At 35.8% G+C, this 19,880-nt stretch overlaps 1 protein-coding gene across 5 annotated transcripts in view; it reads left to right on the top strand.

Annotated features, from left to right (window-relative positions):
* Positions 1–19,880, top strand: part of CDH10 (cadherin 10) — a 107,064-nt gene that overhangs the window by 80,160 nt on the left and 7,024 nt on the right. For 4 of the 5 annotated variants that reach the window (XM_068670863.1, XM_068670861.1, XM_068670860.1 and 1 more), the window contains 4 exons: positions 1,980–2,233; positions 8,310–8,446; positions 10,624–10,745; positions 19,729–19,837. In XM_068670863.1, the coding sequence (XP_068526964.1) occupies positions 1,980–2,233; positions 8,310–8,446; positions 10,624–10,745; positions 19,729–19,837 (622 nt within the window). The other variant, XM_068670862.1, reaches the window with a different exon arrangement.

The raw sequence follows: 19,880 nt of genomic DNA, 5'->3' as shown, positions 1-19,880 counted from the left end.
AAGGTATGGAAACACCAAGGCAGGGGCCAGATATTTTTCCTTTTCATAGAAGTTTGCAAAGGCTTCTCTTGAGCTATTCCCTTCTTGCTTGCTTGAGGTTTTCCATGCAGACTTCTATTATATTAAATCAATATAGTCTTGAAAAAAAAACAACAGTCTAATAATTACATCAAGCATAAAAAATTCATGTTGTAAGACAGCAGCTCCAAAAGTGTCACCAATAAGTAATAATGAACAAGATCCTCTCATTTTGCTATTAGCAATCTGACACACTCTAAAATTTTCAGGATGTTTCCTCATTGATAAATAAGTAGCTTATCATTCAGATCTCACAGACCAGCTAGTATTGACTAGCAAGGAAGAAGATACCATGCTCAGTTTGTTCTTTTATGAAATTATTCATCATTTATTTATTATTTAGCCAGTTTGATTGTGATTTCTGTTTTCAATGGTGAATAACTACAAGTAGCTGGTGTTCATTTACTGAGCCTTTCAGTTACTAAGTCTCAGTGTAACATCATCTGCAAAAGAACTTAGGAGCTTTTCTACATATGTTCAGTACTTGCAGTGTGTTGGAATACCCTTATAATTCACACATTTCATATCAATGTTTTGTGGTGTAGCCTGAAGAGATGTCCAAACTGTACTTGAATGTACTAGTAGCACGGTAGATACATCTGTGTGATGAATCATCTGACAAATTAAGCCTGCTAATTAGAAAAAAAGTAGGATTAACATGGATTCTTTGCCTTTAGACTTGAAGATTGCATCCATTAATAGCAGCATGCTGCACTTTATAGACACACCAATAGTCTCATATAGCAACACTGTTCAGAGAGCTTCAGATAGTTCAGATAGCACCACAGTGTTGCAATTCCTGGCTATATTCATAGATATTCTCCCTTCTGCTCTGACTGTGTTTTAAAACAAGTGTGAGACTAGAATTCATTGTCTGGACTGCATCCTTCTGCTCTTATACTGAAAATTTAAACTTCTAGTCAGTCATCCTGGCATCTTGCATGAACAAGAATTTGTATTTAAAAGCAGCAGATAAAAATAATTAAAAACAAAGGCACAAGTCTTCTACCACTGATTTTGATGAATGAAAATGACTAGTTCGATATCTCCCTGAGATCTGGGGGGAATTAAAGATGTCTTCTTTGTGTCAAAAAGGTAAATTCTCAGCTTGGTCATTTTCTCAGTATCATTAATTAGCTAACACTTTACATCTATGACAGTTAGAAATATTTGAAGAAATAAGGGTTCTTTTGTACCCACTGAGGTTTCTAATTATAACCCTGAACCTTTTCTCTTTCCATTTTAAAAAGAAAATGCTGACAAAAATGTCAAATCTATTTTGCAAAAAGAAAATCTCTGATGTTTGATCGATGAAATTAAATGAAAAGGAACAAGATTAAGCTTACTACATATAGAGAATTTTGACAGTTCCCCCTCCCTTAAAAATAATGAGCAAACAAACAAACACAAACATATTGCTGATATTGAAGGCCAGCTACATTTGTTTGACAATAAGGATACTCAGGCAGTTTTGAGTACATTTATAGTATTTCCTGAAAAAATATTAGTATTATGCACCTTGTTCTGCAATTTCAATATGTCCAGTCTGTATTTCAAATATTTTAAATACTTACATGATTATTTCATATCCTTACGCTTGTGAAAGAGCTACAAAGCTAACCAAATAATAAGTAAATTTGCACTGAATATCTTTTTGTGATTGGTACTATGTTAATTCAGGTAATATGTAGGAACAGAAACTCCCTCTAAAGACACTGGAAATTTCCTACTAGAGAAATTGGTCTTTATGTCCACATAAAATTTGAACTATAATAGGGTTCCCAGAACCCAGAACAAGATCTGACAAGACTCAAGTCCTTCTCATTTTCCATTATGTATATAGGTCAATATCTGTTTATACATAATGTAATTTAATAGTTTATCATCATCTTCATTTTTAGCCACTGGACTATGAGACAAGAAGGCTTTATACATTGAAAGTAGAAGCTGAGAATACTCATGTGGATCCACGCTTCTATTATCTTGGGCCTTTTAAAGATACAACTATTGTGAAAATCTCTGTAGAAGATGTGGATGAACCTCCTGTCTTCAGCAGATCTTCTTACCTTTTTGAGGTGCATGAAGATATCGAGTTGGGGACAATAATAGGAACGGTAATGGCACGGGATCCTGATTCAGCTTCAAGCCCCATAAGGTAATACACCATTTGCATAATTTGATAAAGAAATTAAGAGAAATAGTAAGAAGGTGGTTATGCTTTTTCTCCTATTTACTAATGTACAAGTGATAGACAGTGTTGAGAATAGTGCTATCTGTAAGCCTCAGAACACCTCAGGGAACAGCCATTCAATTTACACAAGACACATAAGAAATGCTTCTTAGTACTTCAAATATCAGAAAACTTATAAAATTACACACTGATTTCAACTAGGCTCTTCAGGACTGCCTGTTACTTCAGAATATAAATACGTGCCAAACCATTCTTTGGGCCAGAAAGGGGACAGAACTTTAAATTCTTCCTTCCAACACTCCTGGAAAGTATGCAGTGCCAATCTCATCCTACTCTGGTTGGAGCTTCCTGCTGCCAGTGTGACAGCTACACAGGATAAAATTGTCTTGGTGTGTGCTCAAATACCCTAAGGAATTAGACATTAAAGAGTAATATTAAAAAAAAAAAATCATTTATGTGTATATTGCTTGATGCATTCAGTTGATAATATCAGCTAGATAATATCTAGCTAAATAATATCAACTAGATAACATCTAGCTGAATGTATTAAACAGCACTTTGTTTTCTTTTGCTTTTCTTATGCTACAATGCATAAGATTTAAGAAACAGGTAAGACAAAGATGGCCAAGTTGGTTATGTCACTGTGAAATACCCAACAAAGTACAAAAAATACATTTTAGCAAAAGAACTTTATTTACTGACTTTGAAATCAATTGCCACATGCTTCTTAATGAGGCCCAGGTGGTAAAACTGGATTAGGAATTGAAATTGAATCTAATTTTCTCCTATGGTTATTTGCATGTATAGAAAAGATAGCAGATGAAAACACCAAGCCTCTAAAATTTAAGAATATATAAATACCTTAGCATTGCATCTTTATCCACTCTAATTGCATGAGACAACTGGCATTTTTAGCAGTTATGTTTGCATAGTCATGACTGGAAAAAGAACAGACTTGGTGTTTTTCCTCATTTTGTTTCTGACACACATGATGAATTGAAGGACTGTGGCAGGTATTTCTCTCGTCAGTATCATTTACACAGACTAGCAATTTAAATACTATTCTATATATTTTTTCTGTGTCCAGTTGATGTTTCACATAACTGTGAAGAGGCAGGTATAGCAAATAAAAAGGGCAAATAAATCTCTAGAAAAAACAACAACAACAAAAAACAGGGATTATTTAGACTTAGTTCATTAAAAAACAAAAGGAAAAAAAAGTTATACGTGATAATTTGCTTCATACACAGCTAAGTCATTTTTATTTTTTTCTTAGCTTTCATTCAATGCTACCTAGTTGAAGGCCTTAAGAGAAGGTCTTAAGTACCTTAAAAGAATTTGCACCCCATAGATCAAATTCTTCTCTGCAGTATTGGCTCTATCCCTCAACTTCCAAAGCAACATTATATACTCAATAAAATAATAATTAGCTAGAATAAGTTTTCATAAGCTTTTACTTCTTACAACATCAAAATTAAATACAAAGAAATATGTGTTCACCCCATAAGTGAACAGGTAACATTTAAACTACATTATTTTGAAGTTGTCGTGTTACTTTGAAATTTGAGCAATTTGTATCATTCTTTAATACTATTGTTAAACAAACAACAACAAAAAAATCACAGCTTCAGGTTTTAGAATTGGTTCTGATTTTTAACTTTTTTTTATTTGTTATTATTATTATTATTTTTAAGTGTTCCTTTTCAAATATTAGCTTCTGTGTATTAAAATTCTAGGTAAGTTAGAATTCCTACAGTGCCTGCAGCTTCTTGTTGCAATATTTCTTAATTTCTATTCAATAAATATGGAGGGTTTTTTTTCTGAAACTAATAATTTCATTAGCATTTGCCAACCAAATATGAAATGGTACAGAATTTTTAATGAGACAATGTGGCATGGGTTTTGTTAGACTGAGAAGTGATTATTGCCTGTTGAAAAACTGTTAGTTAGACTGCTATCTACATAAGCTATTTTCCTCACTGAAGTTCCTCCCATGGATGAAGTAAAATCACTTATTTATCATATGGGCCAAATAGTCCTAAATATAAATTATCTGAAAAATAGATTTGTGCAGGTAACTTATAACTTAGTTGTTATGTATAGATAGGCAAGTAAAAACATTTGAGCAAGTCTTTCCTGCAGTTTCACGGTTTTTTTTTTGGCTGTTCTAACTTTTTGGGGATTGTTTTGTATTCATTTTGGTGTTAGCTAGTTTGTTGCTTCATTGTTTTTATATATTTATTTTATTGTGAATTGAACAAACAAAACCCACCAAAATGTTACAGGTATTATTTTTATATTACAACATATTTTTTTTTTCATTTGGCTTAATCCAGTTAAATACTGTAAGTAAAAATAGATACACTTTATGAAATGTTTAGGTCAGTCATAAAAGTTCGTACAAACATGAACATAAACAATTTTTTCTATCAAATTGTACAAGTACAGTAGATTTTTTTTTGATAAATTGACCCAATTCTGCCAGTAGTAGAGAAATGTTCTGTACCTCACAAAATATTACACTTAACTCCACATCAAAGGTTCGATCCTACCTTTGAAGGCAATGTTGAATATTAGAAAAAAATGATGGAAAGAACAGTTTGCAGACTGTAGTTTAACATTTCTGCCATTTTATTTTAGTAGAACTTTTGCCTATGGAAGGATAGCATCTATAGCACCATATAGCACCATTTGCCGAGGCGATCGGCTCTGGGGCAGATGTGTTCTGCAGTGGAGCGGTGAATCGAGACAGGCAGGGCTTTTTTTTTGGCATCGAGTCCATTCGAAGCAGCCGAGGCAACCGCCAGGACCCAGCAGCCCTCGCGAGGGAGGCTGAAGAGGCGTAGGTGGAGCCAGCATCGCCCCGGCATTTCAAAAGCTGCCCCTAGGGAGCAGGAGCGACCAGGAGCAGGCAAACAGGGCGTGGCGCATTAGAAGGGAGTGGCGCAGCAGTTAGCGCAGGCAGGGTGAGTAGGGAGGGCCCCTCGCCACTCTCTTGCAGTGGTCTTTCCCTTCGGTACTGGTACTGGTAGCCTGCTTGCGAGAAACCTGGCCATGGCATCAACCAGGCAGAAAATCATGGCCTCTGCATCTCTTGTGGCCTCTCCAGCCACAGTCACCAGGTTCCTAAAGTACCTAGATGATAACTTCTTGGTGCAGGTTCTAAGGGAGCCAACTAGGAAAGGTGCCCTCCTAGATCTGTTGCTGGAAAACAGAGAGGGTCTTGTGGGAGACGTGGCAATTGGCGGCCGTCTTGGTCATAGTGACCATGAAGTGGTTGTGTTTAGAATTTATGGCGACAGAAGGAAAACTGCCACCAAAACTTCAGCCCTGGATATGGGGAAAGCAGACTTCAGGTTGTTCAGGGAACTAGTCAGCAAGGTCCCCTGGGAAGCTGCTTTTGAAGGCACTGGCATGTATGAGTACTGGTCAGTCTTTAAGCACTGCCTCCTAAAAGCACAAGGTCAGGCAATTCCAAAATGTCGGAAGGCAGGCAGGTGGGGCAGAAGGCCAGCCTGGCTGACCAGGGATCTTCTGAGGTGCTGTTCATGTTTGTAGGGAGAAAATTTGTGGGGCCAAAGCCCAACCGGAGTTGAAGCTGGCCATGTCTGTGAGAGACAATAAAAAAGGTTCTTTTAGATATGTTAATAGAAAAAGGAGAACCAAAGAAAACATAGGTCCACTACTTGACGGGGAATATCTCCTCACAGACAATGACATAGGCAAAGTGTTTAATGCCTTCTTCACCTCTGTCTTCAATGCTGATGATGGGCTTCAGGACCCAGGGTGCCCTGAGCGGGAGGACCATGACGGTGGGAATGACAAGCTCCCAACCACCCCTGAATGTGTGCAGGATTTGCTGCTCCACCTGGATCCATTCAAGTGTATGGGTCTGGTTGGGAGTCATCCCAGGGTGCTTAAAGAGCTGGTTGACATCATCGCGGGACCTCTCTCAAATATTTTTCAATGATCTTGGGAAATCTGGAGAGGTCCCAGTAGAGTGGAAGCTGGCAAATGTTGTCCCAGTTTTAAAGAAGGGTAAGAAAGAAGACCCTAGCACTTACAGGCCTGTCAGTCTCATGTCAGTGCCTGGTAAAATTATGGAGAAGATGGTTCTTGAAGTTATTGAGGCGCACCTGGGGCACAATGCAGTCACTGGTCCCAGCCAACATGGGTTCATGAGGGGTAGGTCCTACCTAACAAATTTGATTTCCTTTTATGATAAGATCACCCATCCAGTTGACCAAGGGAAACCAGCTGATGTGATCTTTTTGGACTTCAGCAAGGCTTTTGACACGGTTTCCCATAGGATCCTACTGGACAAAATGTCCAGCATACAACTTAACAAAAACATCATACGATGGGTAAGAAATTGGCTGATGTGCAGGGCTCAAAGGGTTAATGGGGCCACACCTGGCTGGTGGATGGTCACTAGTGGGGTCCCTCAAGGCTCCATTTTAGTGCCAATCCTCTTCAACGTCTTTATATATGATTTGGATGTAGGAGCTGAAGGTGTTTTGAGCAAATTTGCCAACAACACCAAACTTAGAGGAGTTGTGGACTCGGATGAGGGTGGAAAGGCCTTGCAGAGAGATCTGGACAGATTGGAGAGCTGGGGAATCACCAACTGCATGAAGTTTAAGAAAGGCAAGTGCCAGGTCCTGCACCGGGGATGGGGCAACCCTGGCTATACGAACAGACTGGGCGATGAGACGCTGGAGAGCAGCCCTGCAGAGAGGGATCTGGGGGGTGTGGTTTACAGCAAGTTGAATATGAGCCAGCAGTGTGCCCTGGCAGCCAGGAGGGCCAACCATATCCTGGGATGCATCAAGCACAGCATCGCTAGTTGTTTGAGGGAGGTGACTGTCCTGCTCTACTCTGCACTGGTCTGGCCTCACCTTGAGTACTGTGTGCAGTTCTGGGCACCACAGTACAAGAAGGACATTAAACTGTTGGAGAGTTTTCAGAGGAGGGTGATGAAGGGCCTAGAGAGGAAGACATGAGGAGCGACTGAGGGCACTGGGCCTGTTCAGCCTGGAGAAGAGGAGGCTGATGGGGAACCTCATCATGGTCTACAACTTTCTCGCGAGGGGGAGTGGAGAGGCAGGGGACCTATTCTCTGTAAACAACAGTGATAGGACCCACGGGAACGGTGTTAAGCTGAGGCAGGAGAAGTTTAGGCTGGACATCAGGAAGAGGTTCTTCACCAAGAGGGTGGTAGCACACTGGAACAGGCTCCCCAGTGAAGTAGTCATTGCACCAAGCCTGTCTGAATTTAAAAAGCAATTGGACTGTGCACTTAGTCACATGGTCTAAACTTTTGGGTAGACTTGTGTGGTGCCAGGACCTTGCTGATCCTTATGGGTCCCTTCCAACTCAGGATATTCTATGATTCTATGAATCTATAGAAAGTCCTTTGACATGAGCATGTTCATAAAAGTGAAATTTCTGCATATGAACTTATTTTTTATATATATATTTTAATTTCATCTCCAGTAAATTAACATATCCTGAAGTATGTAAGTGTATAAGTAAAGTAGAAGGAGAGCTTATAACACCACTTCTGAAAAGCTCAGAAATTATCTGTCTGTCTCAGTCTAAAGGAACAGTACATCAAAGAGAATTTTCCTTTATGGATTAAAGCAATCATTGAATCATTATATTGAAATTCTGACTTACTTTTTATGATTCTTATACAGGTCTATAGAAGTTCAGATGATCAAATATTACGCTATTTTATCATATTTATGAAATTCTTTCAATTTTTATTCCTCATTCTACAGAATTACTCTTAAGAATTTTTATAAACGTGCACATGCAATTTCAATTTTAGAAACAATCATTAAAATAAATAGCAATGATCAGCGTGGGAAAAAAAAAAAAAAAAAAAGAAACACCAAATTTACAAAAACTAAATATTTGTTTTATAAAAAACTTTTTAATGTAATGTATAGAACCTAAAAAATGTATTGACTTGCTGTGAAACATGCTTTTTTTCATTTTCTATCCTTTTAACAATAATTTCTTTCTTTGTGTGCAGGTTTTCTCTGGATCGTCACACAGACCTTGACAGGATATTCAATATTCATTCTGGAAATGGGTCCATCTATACTTCTAAGCCACTTGACCGTGAGATATCACAATGGCACAATCTTAGCGTTATAGCAGCTGAGATCAGTAAGCCAATTTGATCTTTTTTTCATTCAGTTTTCCTTAGCCTGCAAAGTTACAGCTGTGGCTCCATGCAAAAAAAAATAAATAATAATAATGAAAAAAAAAATTTCCTTCCTGCCACCCAATTCTGTAAGATATTCTTGGAAATTAAATTGGGGTAATAGATAACAGCAGCTATCTCCATGTTGCTTTTTTTCCCCATCTTCTTCCTTCAATGACCTTTAATATCCAAGCTACTTTTGAAATGTCACCCAATTAAGTAGTAACACTGGAGTGATTTTGTTTCCTTTCTTTCCTTTGAGGAAAATGACAGATTTTGATGTTACAGTAGCAGAGTTCAAAATGGTAATCTATGCTTTTGTCTCTTTAGGTTTCTTCATTTCCTTAGGAATAATTTTATTATCTCTTCCTTTGGTATCCACACCTACAGCTCTTGGAATCTTACAAGTTAGTTAGGTTCCACTTGACCCCTAAGATGTAACATTTCTTGGACTGTTTACATCTTTTTGTAGATATTTTCATGTTGAAAGTACAAAGAGGAAAGCAAAGATCCCACTACATGGTTGAGATTAACTCTAATCCCTCTGCCAGATAATTTTCTGAGAGACAGAAATCTGATCTTTGAAATCAGCTAGTGAAGGTCTTTCAAAGTGTGCTTTCAAAGACACTGATTTTTAGGGTTAATTCTGAATCACTCAGAGAAGTTGCTGATCAGCAGAGAAGCACAACTGGCAGGAACTACAATACAGAGAACGAAATGGAACATCATGTCCAGACAATTAACCAATCTTAGCCTGCCCAGTATTATTTCTGTAGTTGGAGACCAAGTGTCTCCTGCAGTAGGCTGGTTGTATTGAGCACACCCAGTAGCTTTTTTTTTTTTTGCAGTGCATGTTCATGAGCTTGCACTCCTTCACAGTGTTGTCCATTGTTGTAAGAATACTTATCAGAAGCATTTATATACTGAAGAAACCTATTATCATTTTATACCTATATCATATCACAGTGTTCAACTTATTTCCTGCCAGAATATAGTTGGGGCAGCTAGGTTTCTCTAAAGAGGTACATTTGTTTTGGAGAAAGAATGGAAGGGGGAGAATAGTTTTTAAATATTTAAAAATGTTACCTGTGAACATGAGACAACAGGAGAACAGTGATAAAAATGGAATGCACTTGGAAATCTATTATAAATATGGAAAAATGTCCCAAACCTGCCACTTTAAACATTTCAGCATGTCAAAAAGATCCACATCACATTTCAGCAAAGACATTATAAATCACATGTGAACTTAATGTCAGTTACTCCTGAATATTTACTGTTTTCTTTGCTTCAGCTTAAAACGAAAAAAAAATAAATAAATATGAGTCATCCCTATTGCTATTTATCCTATTCCATTATGGTAACAAAATCATATAAATTTTAGCTACCAGTCAGCAGAATTCAAAGAAATGGCTGTACTTTGTTAATCCCAGGCATTACTCTTGCTAGATCTGCAAGTGGGAACAATGAACTTGTATTACTGAATTAACCTATAGTAAGTAATGAGAGGGCACTCTAAATAATACTCGGGGTAGGGCATCTTGGGAGGTAGATGGAGTTACTATTGTTGGTTTTTAACCTAAGGTCTGAAAATCTACATTTGTATTTTTAAGACAATTTAAACATAAAAAACTCTAATTCTAATCACTTCTGATTTTTATTGGGATATTTATATTGGCTTTATCAGAATTTCTCCCTGCTTAATAAAGGCACAGGAAAGCTTTAACCATATGTCTCTTCTGTGTAAAACAAATCAGATTGCAAATCATTTTAAAATTACAAATCAAAACCTTACCTCAGAATGATACCCCTGAGCCCACCAAATCAACAATTTTGTCATTATAGTAATGGGCATACTTTTCACATGCTATATTTGCATAGAACACTAGCAGTAGCAGCCCCTACTTTCATGTAAAAAAATTAATTGCTCACTAGATAACAATACATTGTTCTTTTTTTACTCTAAGCAAGACGTCTCCTTACTTTTCAGCAGACCCGATTCTTACCTGGTACCAGTTTATATGCTACATTTTGATTAATTTCAAACCTAATTTTAAATGTCTACTGCTCATTATATTTGGAAGATAGAATAATTTTAGTAGGAAAATAAGCTCATTATTCTTCTCTTTTCTCTTGTCAGACAACCCCAAAGACACTACTCGTGTTCCTGTCTATGTAAGAATTTTGGATGTTAATGACAATGCCCCACAGTTTGCTGTATTCTACGATACCTTTGTCTGTGAAAATGCAAGAGCTGGACAGGTATGCCTTTGATAAATACTTTCCACTATCCAACTTTGCTATGGCACTCAATTGTAGATCATTCTTGCCTGTTTTTGGGGATAAATTATGTCCAAAATATCTTTTGAAATTTTGAAAATGAAAATAGCAAGTAGCTCTGTAGGTGAGGCTTAGAGTGAAATACCAATATATTACAACAGCATCAGTGTGTGAATTACCACTTTCATCAACCTAACTCTTTAGTATTGTTAAATCCTAATTAGATAAGCCCAAGAGACATGGACATAATTAGCTTTGCCATTACCTTCACAGAGAAAGCAAAATGTTATATTTATCTACTAAAAAGTTGATTTATTTTCAATAAATTACAACTGGCAAACATCAAATATATTTCAATTTATTCTGTTGGTGATTACAGCCTACATCTGTCACCTTTGTGTTTCTTTTTCTTTTCCAGTTGCAGTATTTGTCTTATTATCCCACCAAAGACTTTTGAAAATAAAATATACACCATACATTTTTCATCTGGGAACATATGATTTTGTTTTGCTTCTTACGGGCTACAGAAAGCATACTTTAATTTATGTGAAATGACTGCAGTGCTTAATATCCAGTTCCTAATAGGCAGCTGCTTATTAGAACTGTTAAAAAACTGTTTTCCTATTAGAGCACAGCATGTCCCAGAGCACAGTCAGCCAGTAATAAATCCTCTAAAACAATCACAATAGAAACTCAGTGTAAGCATTTCAGCACCTTTGAATAGAACATGGAAGAAGTGCCAGCTTGTCTTAACTGTTTCAGTTATCACATATATTCAGTTGCATCACAAGTTTTGCATTCAGGTTGCCATTTGTCTTTCTAAAGCAACAGTAGTTAGAAATTATAACAAGGGACTTAAGCTTCAAATTTATACTATATTAAATACTTAGCAATATTGAGTAATATTTTCCTCCTAGTAGATTTTTAAGATAATTCAAGCTGATGGATGAATGGAAATTCCTGACTAAAAATCTAGAATTTCTGACAGTTGTAGTGTCTTCAATGAATGCTAAAATAACATTTTAATCAATTCAAATATAAGATATGTGTTGAGAATTGAAAAGGTAGAAAAGTGAATTTTCTTTTGCAGTTTCACCAGCATCTCTTTAGTTGAAAAAAAAAAAAAAAAGAAGGAAACATATTAATCCAGAACTCTTATTCAGTTTGAAGTTTTAGAATCTGTTTTGTCCAGGTTTAATAACGATAGAGAACACAAGCAGCGTCATATTTTAAATGTACTTTGGAGTATCCTTTTCTTTCTGAGCTACCTAAAATATTTAAGTTACTATAATTTTAAGATAAATATAAAACTTATTTCTGCATTAAAACTCAATTTCTGTTTACATTCAGAAATGGCTGTCAGACAAAACAAACAAACAAACAAAACCTGACTAAGTATTTATAACTAATAAGTAAGAAGCTAAATAACTGTACACCCGTTTATTTGAAGTGTTATAACGCTCAGCAGTATCTCCCATGTCAGAAAGAAGTGCTATTTTATATATAATATATAATTATAATTATTATATATATTATATAATTATAACCATTTTTAAACAATCTGAGTTGCAATTGAGTCTTTAAAAAAATCAATTCACAGGAAGAGAAAAGAAAAATACAATGCAGGATAACACGAGTAATCTATTTGAATGTAATTATATTCTTGCTAACTGGATGATCATTAATAAGACTTGTTATTTTGAAATTCAGTCTGTCTTGAGGGATTGAATACAATTAATCCATACTAAATAATGTTTGGTTCCTTCCATGTGTGTTATTTTTCTTTCGTGATTGTTTTTCCACTGTCTCTCTCCTCTCTCTCTCTCTCTCTTTTTGTGTGTGTGTGTGTGTGTGTGTGCGCGCGCGTGCGTGTGTCTTTGGCACTTCACAATCTTCTCCTGCTCTGGTTATTTTAATACATATATACATGTGTCTTGGGGTTTATATATATATATATTTAAAATGTAAAAATATTGAGTAACAAACATACACCCCATGCCATAGGCCTTGCAGTAACAGACATGTACAGCCTCAGATGCCCAGCACCCTTCTGGTCCTTTCAAAAACCATGCCCTTTCTCTGAAGAACTATCTGCCTGAGCCAGAGGTAGCAGATAGGAAAACAGCATGGCTCCCTACAGCTTTCAAAGCCTCAGAAGTAATAAGGAATGTTGGAATGTTGTGTTTTCATCTTTTTGGGTCCCTAAGAATGCTTGCTTAGTTTTACCAAATCTAGTAGATACGTATACATGTATATAGATATGTATATAGGTACTCCCTTTTTAATTTTTCCCGATGTTACATAAATCAGTCTAGCTCATCATAAATTCTCTTTAAATGACATTTTAAAATGTCTGATTTATTCTTTTTTGCTTGCTTGTTTTTCCTGAATCTTCATCATAAATTATATAATCATGTTAGGTTTCTTTCACTAATCTGTTCCTCCTCTTCTTATAAACTCACTTGACCCACATATAAAAACATTTTTTTTTATCAGGGATATTTACCCCAACATAGCTGTGCTTAAACATGGCTTTTGTTACCTCTATATTTCCAACAGTTTCCTTACTGTATTCAACAAATGTCTTTCTATTCATTATTCCTCTTATTGAACTCGTTGAACTTACTGAAATTAAAACAAAATATCTATTTAAAACCTAAATTATTTCCTAATTCATTTTCTAGTAATTTAATTACTTCTCTCTTTTTTTTTTCTCTATATGTTTTTATAGAAGTTTCTTGTATCTTTTGATCCTAAAGTATTAGTTTATCTTTCTTTTTTGTATCTCCCTTTCTTTAGTTATACTACAATTTGTGGTCAATTTACTTGAATATTTTCTTCTTTCTTCTTCTGTCTCTTTTAATCTATTTTTACTTCAGTCCCTTCAGTCTATTTCCTTATATTTCATGTATTCCAGTGCTTTTAGTGGTTCTAGAATTTTCTTTTTGCACCATTTTATTCAATAACTCTCAAAGTTTTACTCTGACTTACTCCAGTAAAATAAAGTTTTAGTAATGGAAATCAACATAGGGTTTCCAAATAACTTTTTTTTTTCCTTAATAACACATATGTTCTTTTATTTGCACAGAATTTAAAAGCAAACGTATAGTTTGTTTCAGAAAAAAATAAAAAAAAAAAAAGAAAGAAAAAAAAGATTATTTACATTTTCAGAGGACCTCAGCACAAAGGCGAATTGTTTTGGAAAAAACAACCTACACAGCAACATTGTTTCTACTGTTTTATCTATTATTTTTTTAGTGGCTAGCAACCCTCTTTGACTACTGTAAGGCTCTTGTATTTCTGGCTGGTTTTCATTTGAGTAACGTTCTTGGCTTCCCTGCTGTTGTCACTGCTTTGTGCCACTGCTAGGATGCATAAAGCAACATACTGTGGGAATAGTGGAGGTATCCCACAGCTGATCAGTACAAAGGGAAAACCATGCTGTATGAAATGTAGGGTGTTTCACATCAATACTAATGACATCAGGAAATCATACATGAAAATGCATTCACATTCTGTTTATTTGTTTTGTTTAAGGTAACCCAGAAGCACCCCCTCTCTCCCCCCACCCCATACCATGAGAAGTAAACAGAACAAAGGACAAACAGTGTTAGAAATGGCTCATTCTTCAAAATAGGATTAAATAAAAAAATAGGATTTATTTAAAGAATAGAGGTAAGCAAACAGCGCTGGGTGCACCAGGAGTCTCCGCTCCACCAGGACGCACACCAGTTACATCAAGCAGCTGATTTTTATGCTCCTAGACTAATACATATTCATTGCTACTTCTGAAAAAAACAGGTTATTATAATTAGCTTCCAGGGTCCAGTCCCTCCTACTGGAGCATGCGCACCAGTCGCCAGTGGTCCCTCTGGGGGTCTCTAGGGGTCTTTCATGCTGAAGGCTCGTAGTCTTCCTCTCCAAGTTTTTTTCTTGTCCTTCCCCTTTGTACTCCTTGGCACTGTGTCAAGTGTATACAGCATCCCCTGCAGGTCTTGTCTCCTAGCCGTCCTGCAGCTTCTTTTTTTTCTTCTTCTTAATCTCTTGGCCACCTGGCCAGATATCAGAGGCCTGCATAGTATCCCATAACTAGTTGTTATCAGTTGTTCTGAAACCCCCAGACATCAAAGACTTCATACAAACACAAATAGCTTTCTTATTGACACTTCACCAGTAATTAAAACATTCTTCACCAGCCATTCACAGGGACAGTCACACCTATAGCAGTGTTAAGTTAATCTCAAAGAAGACAAAAAAAAAAAAGGCTGCAACTGTTAGAAATAGAAGGCTGGAATAACAAAAGCAAACAGGTTCATAAATTTGAGTAGTATTTTCTGAAGACTTGATAAATTGACTAGAATGAGGGGGAGACTGGGACACACTGCATCTGTGGTTCAAGAATTAAGTTGCCAGGGCCCAGAGGCAGACAGGACTGTTCTTTATGGACACGAATTGTTAAAACATTCCTAACAAACAGTAACATTCGTGTTTTGATGCACTGTCTGGAGCAATGGAATACTCACCAACCAGGCTTGCCCCTCACCACATCTACAACACAAAAAATAAAAATAAATTGTGTGACTATTGCATTCATATTATGTAGTGTAAGAACCCCCTTAGATTATTAATATTTTTTTGTGTCAGTACACTTACCAATGCAGTTGCTCTGTCTATAAAGGCTACGAAAAATAATTTTATTACCATTCCAAGGAAACAAAAGTTCCCCAGATTTCCATTTTTTGAAATAGCTGTGATAGCATTTAAACTTCCTCAGACTAGCTATTTCCTGGTAGGCTCTCTCTTTCTGAAATTCCGGTATGTTAAATCAGTTTATCATGAAAAGTCAGGGTGAGAGTAGAACTTGATCTTATTTATTTTCTCCTTTACTTTCTCCTTCTCCTAACTAAACAGGATTTCTAATGAGACAGGAGTATGTGGATGGATGTTGTTGTTTAATTTCATTTAAAAAAACATAGTATGAAATGGTATAGACAAATATAAGAAACTGAAGACTAAAGCCTTTAATGTTTCAGTATTGTTTAGTTTTCCTATGAAATAACAAAAATGTATGTTAGCAGTGGCAAATATGCTGTAAGACATATTATCTATATTTACAATGTAACTCTGGGTGGTAGATGAACTATAACGCAGGGTTTACTCTCTACCATTTCAAAGGAAAATGCTGCTGGGGAACTAATGTAGATCTTGATTACAAATAAACAGGTGAACTCCGTGATAAATGTCTTTTTGTTCTTCAAGTGGATTTGCATATATTTAATAGTTACCCTGCAATCATTTACTGCCCATAGTTTTCAGAGTCAGGCAAACAACAGCTAAAAATGATTATATTGAAGGCTGTCTCAGTCCTTGAAGCTTCAAGAATGAGTCCATCTTTGGTAAAACACAGATAGTATTCCAAGTGGCTGCCTAGCAACTGTGCAGAAAGGAAAGCTTGTGCAACGCAGCTCCCATGGTTACTTACACTCTTAATTACTTCCATCAGTGCTGTGCCCACAAACAATGGGATAATAACCAGATGGAAATTGTCGTGTTACTGGATTTACCTGCAGCGGACGGTGGTAAAGTGTGCCTAAACTGTTTAGATCTGTGGAAAAAAAAATAAAATTGGGGTGAACAAAGACACATTTTCGTAAGATCCATAAATTGCCCCCAAGAAGGCTGAGATTGAAATATTGGAGGAACAAGACATGGAACAGAAAATACAATACACTTAAAGTCTGGAAGATAACGTAAGTCTTATGAACCACTTTCACCTTGCAATCACTTGGACGAGGTAGAAAAAGAAGAGTCAAACACAAAGAACTGTCAGATACAAGTGGTACGGGTTTGAAGGGTTTGACACCAATCCAAGTCTTGATTAGACAAGTCTTAGAGAAGAGGAAGAACCTTTAGAGTCTAAATGGCTAATCTGAAAAAAATCTGAAAATACGATTTCCTGTGATACACCAGCACACTGGGGTTATTGGTGTCTCCTCTCCTTCGTTTTGACCAGAACCCGTGATATAAAGGAATGGAGGAAGCAAATACAAAGAAGCAATCATGAAAACAACAAATGGTAATGCAGCTGAGTGAGATTCCCGACCTCACCCCACTCTCAAACAGAAGTTGTGATAACTCTTTTTGTTCAACAGTCAACAAGTCAAACATCCCATTTAGGTTGTGGGACCTCATCTCCCACCCAAATTTCCAATGCTGCTATAATTGTCTGCAAGAGAGATGGAGCAGGCAAGCAAAGAAATCACTGAAACAATCTACATCACTGATTGTGGGCTACACATCTGTATTTTGAGTACTTCTCAGCAATATAGGAAGAATCTGCTGTTTCCCTTGCTCATTTGTATGTTGAGGCCATGCGTTGTCTGAAGCCTGCTTCACATACAGGTCTTGAAAGAACATATGCAGTGCTTCAGAAAGTTGACAGGAAGATGGTGCTCCCTCCGAAGACCACAGGCCCTGATCTATATAAACTTCACCCACACTGGTGAAGTGTGTGTTCCTTGTGCTGACATACACCAGGAACTTGGGTGCACCAGAGATACTGCAAGGAGAACTTTCCAGGCTTGCACAGGAGATGATGAGTGCTTGTTTTATGTGTATATGCATTTATTTGAAAAGGAGCTAGTAAAGCACTTCCGATGTAAATTATCAGTAATATCTTCATCTGCAAGGATTGTTAAAAGCTTGGGTTCTAATTGAGAACAATAGCAAAACAAATAGTGCTGTTACTTTTGATGTACCTGTGAGATGCTATAAATGTGATAATGCACATAAACACATTGTTTCAATAAGATTGTCCTTAAAACTTTACCTTTTAAAGATACATATCAGCAACTAATAGGAAACTGCATAATATTTAGTCAGCCAAACATTTCTCAGCATTTCCAAATTATCTGTACATTTTCATATCCAAAGGATGCTTGCAACCAAAAAACAAAAAGCACAAGAAGAATTTTTTCTTCCTAATATAAGCAAATTACTTGAATTTGCTTACAAAATGTATTATATTATCAAACATGATCAGTATTCAATTCAGAACTTCAATTGCTACAAGAAATGATGGATGGGAAAGTTAATAGGTGACTTTTTTTTTGCAGTTTGTTCTGCTAAGAGTTCTGGACACTGGTTGATATTGTTGTGGTGGGTTAGTAACCTCTGTAAATTATATATATAAAACAACTAGGCAATAAAAAAAATATAAATACTTATTTTAAATGATGGGTATGGACAATCACAAGTAGATAACTGGATTTTCATCAGCTTAACACCAACAACTGACTGTGTTCATGGTCTCCACTTGTGAAGTAAAATGGACTATTTTTTTCTTGACTTAAGAAATATCTTTAATTTTGCAAAAGTCTCTAAAGATTTATTTGCCAATTTACTTATAAACTCACTAAATAATTAAAAGATTCATTCTTTAAAAGCAAGTACTATGCTACAGTTGTATTATCTGTTTTGCTCATCCAGTAAGATATTGGAGTTTTATGTGATTAAACAAATTTAGAGGAAGACAAAACTCTACATGAGAAAGAACATAAAGTGCTGTATTAAAGTAACTCAAATCTTTGCCTCATGAAGAAATTTGTTGCTGTATTCTGGATGTACAAGAAAGAAATTGGGAGTTAATCATGCGTTTGTTAAACTGGAGTATAGTGCAATCATTGATGTTAAAGATGATTGGTCCTGACAAAACCTTAAAAACTTTTGTATTTGGAGGAAGGGGAAGAGGAAAACCAAAGAATTTAACAAGTATGCCACAGGGAAGGAATTGTGTCAAAAATTAGAAGTTATTGCATGCTCGAAAAAACACTACAATTTAAAATGATGGATCAGATATGAATAATAAAAAAAAGACCTAGGCTAAAGATTAATCTATTTATGGCAAGTTAAACTTAAGAAAATAACTGAACATTCTCTTTCTCACACACACACACACAAAACTGCAATAGGTATAGTTTTTATTGCTAAGGTGTAAAACAAAATAAAACACCATACAAAGCACTGAAACAAAGCAATGAAGAAAACAAAAAATGTGTTTTGTTTGGTAAGTGGCTCCTTGATAGCCTCAGGTCTAGAAATGTCAGAGGAAAAAAAGCCAAACACTTATTTACCTGACAGATACACAAACATTGATGAAAGTTTTACTATTACTAGCAAACAAACAACAACAACAAAAAAAAAAGAAGTAGGGATTGCAGAAAGCACTCCATTTAAGCATCAAACAGATCTGATGCAGCTTATTCAGAGAACAGTGACACCAGATTCAGATCCCAGCCTGAGGTGGTGAATCTGTATGGCATTATGTATTACATGTTTCACAAGTAGAAATAAATCCATATAATTTAACTGGCATTTTTTTAATTTCCAGAATCTTATTTGTATCTTTTGCTTTACTAAGAAACAGAAGAATGCTGTTTTAGAAACAAATGTTGTTATTTTGAAATTTAATTTGAAACTTTAACTTCCTTACCAAAAGCATCTAATAAAATCTAATATCTGATAAAATAGCATTTTTATCAAATATATATGTATACATTTATGTATATACACATATATATATCCTCTGAATTCCTGTTTTAGGTGTTGATTTGATCATAGTTTTGTTCTTTATGTAGTTACAAAAATACATAAATATGTATTAAAAAAAAGAAACAGAGGAGGACTAAGTTATAAGCTGACCATTTTACATGTGTACATGTAACACCATATGAAATATGTATGGGCTCTCTTGTTGGAAAACTTATATGATACATTTTTTCAACATTTGTTCAGTTAATATGTTCTGCAGTTTAAGTATTAAGTCAGTATGTACATAGTTTGCATACAAAGTTTTCTTAACTCTTCTAGTCTTAAAATAATCATAGTTGTGTAAACAAACTAGATTTATGCTTGTTTGTTTGTTTTCTTGATGTTTGTTTGTTTGCTTGCTTTTTCTTCCCTGTAGCTTATTCAGACCATAAGTGCAGTAGACAAAGATGACCCTCTCGGGGGACAAAAATTTTTCTTCAGTTTAGCTGCTGTAAACCCTAACTTCACTGTTCAGGATAATGAAGGTAAAATTCATGCCTGGCCCATGGAAATTTTATCTTTACTATC

This window comes from Anas acuta, chromosome 2, assembly GCF_963932015.1.
Source record: "Anas acuta chromosome 2, bAnaAcu1.1, whole genome shotgun sequence".
NCBI classification, from domain to species: domain Eukaryota; kingdom Metazoa; phylum Chordata; class Aves; order Anseriformes; family Anatidae; genus Anas; species Anas acuta.
The sequence above is the reverse complement of the archived record's forward strand: the minus strand, read 5'-3'. Positions and strand labels throughout refer to the sequence as shown.